This window comes from Poecilia reticulata, unplaced genomic scaffold (genome assembly GCF_000633615.1).
Source record: "Poecilia reticulata strain Guanapo unplaced genomic scaffold, Guppy_female_1.0+MT scaffold_332, whole genome shotgun sequence".
In the NCBI taxonomy this organism is placed as follows: domain Eukaryota; kingdom Metazoa; phylum Chordata; class Actinopteri; order Cyprinodontiformes; family Poeciliidae; genus Poecilia; species Poecilia reticulata.
The window spans coordinates 1675-3367 of NW_007615105.1; the positions used below are offsets into that span (position 1 = coordinate 1675).

The 1693-nt window shown below is 44.0% G+C and overlaps 1 protein-coding gene across 1 annotated transcript in view; it reads left to right on the plus strand.

Moving 5' to 3' along the window:
* Positions 1-1693, plus strand: part of LOC103460901 (disks large homolog 4-like) — a gene marked incomplete at its 5' end in the record, with an annotated part of 10374 nt that overhangs the window by 1669 nt on the left and 7012 nt on the right. The window contains one exon of the mRNA XM_017303530.1: positions 1-51. Within this exon, the coding sequence (XP_017159019.1) occupies positions 1-51 (51 nt within the window). The remainder of the gene's footprint in view (positions 52-1693) is intronic.

Here is a 1693-nt window from a genome sequence, read left to right on the forward strand (position 1 = left end):
GTGGTACCAGCAGAACCGGTGGTACCAGCAGAACCGTCTACAGATTCCACAGTTAAGATGCTTTAGCTGGTTCTGATTGGCTGAGGTTCTGATTGGCTCAGGTTCTGGGTCCAGAAACAGCTGGTTTTTGAGTCAGCCAGGTGACCTTTGAACCCATCCAGGCTCTGAACTGAAGTTATGTTTGGACCAAAAGAGGAGCGATCTAGAGCTATAGATATAGATCTAGAGCTATAGTTATAGATCTAGAGCTATAGTTATAGATCTAGAGCTATAGTTATAGATCTAGAGCTATAGTTACAGATCTAGAGTCAGCTTCAGTTCTAGCAGTTGGAAACCAGAGATCAGGATGACCTCTGACCCCTGACCTTTCGGTTCCTCAGTGGACCTTCTAGCAGAACATTTCAGGCCCAGAGGACGAAAGTCTGAGACCAGAGAAACTTTGATTCCTGCAGTAGGTCAGAGAGACGAACCAGAACCTGTTGGTCCAGAACCTGGTAGTCCAGAACCTGCTGGTCCAGAACTCTGCTAGTCCAGAACCTGCCGGTTGAGAACCTGCCGGTCCAAAACCTGCTAGTCCAGAACCTGCCGGTCCAAAGCTGAGTTGGTTTCCAATTAGTTAATAACTGGTAGTTATTAACTAGTTAATAACCAGTTATTAACTAGTTAATACATTATTAACTAGTTATTAACTAGTTAATAACTACCAGTTATTAACTAGTTAATACGTTATTAACTAGTTATTAACTAGTTAATAACACCTAGCTCAGCGGTCAGCAACCCAACATGTTGAAGGAGCAAAAAAACCAAAAAACTAATCTGTCTGGAGCTGCAGAAACAGTTTTTTATAATATTTATAATGAAGGAAACAGGCGTTGTGTTTATATTAGCCGTTTATCTAAATGACTTAGTGAACATAATAAACATTCATGATTAAATGTTTATTCTCCTGCTGTGACTCAGCATCAAACACGTAACTTTAATCATGACGAAGCTGTCAACGTTTCACAAATCAGGAAAAATGTCACAAATCCCAAACTTTGACTTATTCTGCAACTACAGCAGAATAATGCGGATATGATTAGTTATTATTGGAGCAGAATAATCCAGTCCAGGTAGGAAGAGACCAGGTGTTGTAGTTTTTAACTAGATTAAAGATGAAGAAAATGGTGAAAAATTAGGTGGAACTGCCCTTTAGCCATTTCCCGACTCGTTAAGCTAACGATGCTAATGCGGGTCATTGAGGCCGTTTCTCCGGGTCTCCGTCCTCCGGTCGGTACCTGCAGGCAGCGGGAAACAATACTGACCCATCCAGGCTCTGAGTTCCCACATATCTACAGCTATACCCTACAGCTATACCCTACAGCTATACCCTACAGCTATACCCTAACCCTAACCCTAACCCTCTGATGACAGCCGGTTAGCCCGTTGCTAACATGTGAACAAATGGCGGCCATGAATCACGCAAAGCCTCCTGGGAGCTGGGATACTTACTGCTGCTTTAATGAAATGTTTCCTTTTTTAAGTTTATYGTTTTCATAGTAACTCACCTGGTTTCTCCCTCTACCTGGTTCCGGTTCCGGTCGGGTCCAGGTCTGGGCTTCAGCATCGCGGGCGGCGTGGGGAACCAGCACGTTCCTGGAGACAACAGCATCTACGTCACTAAGATCATCGATGGCGGCGCGGCGCACCGGGA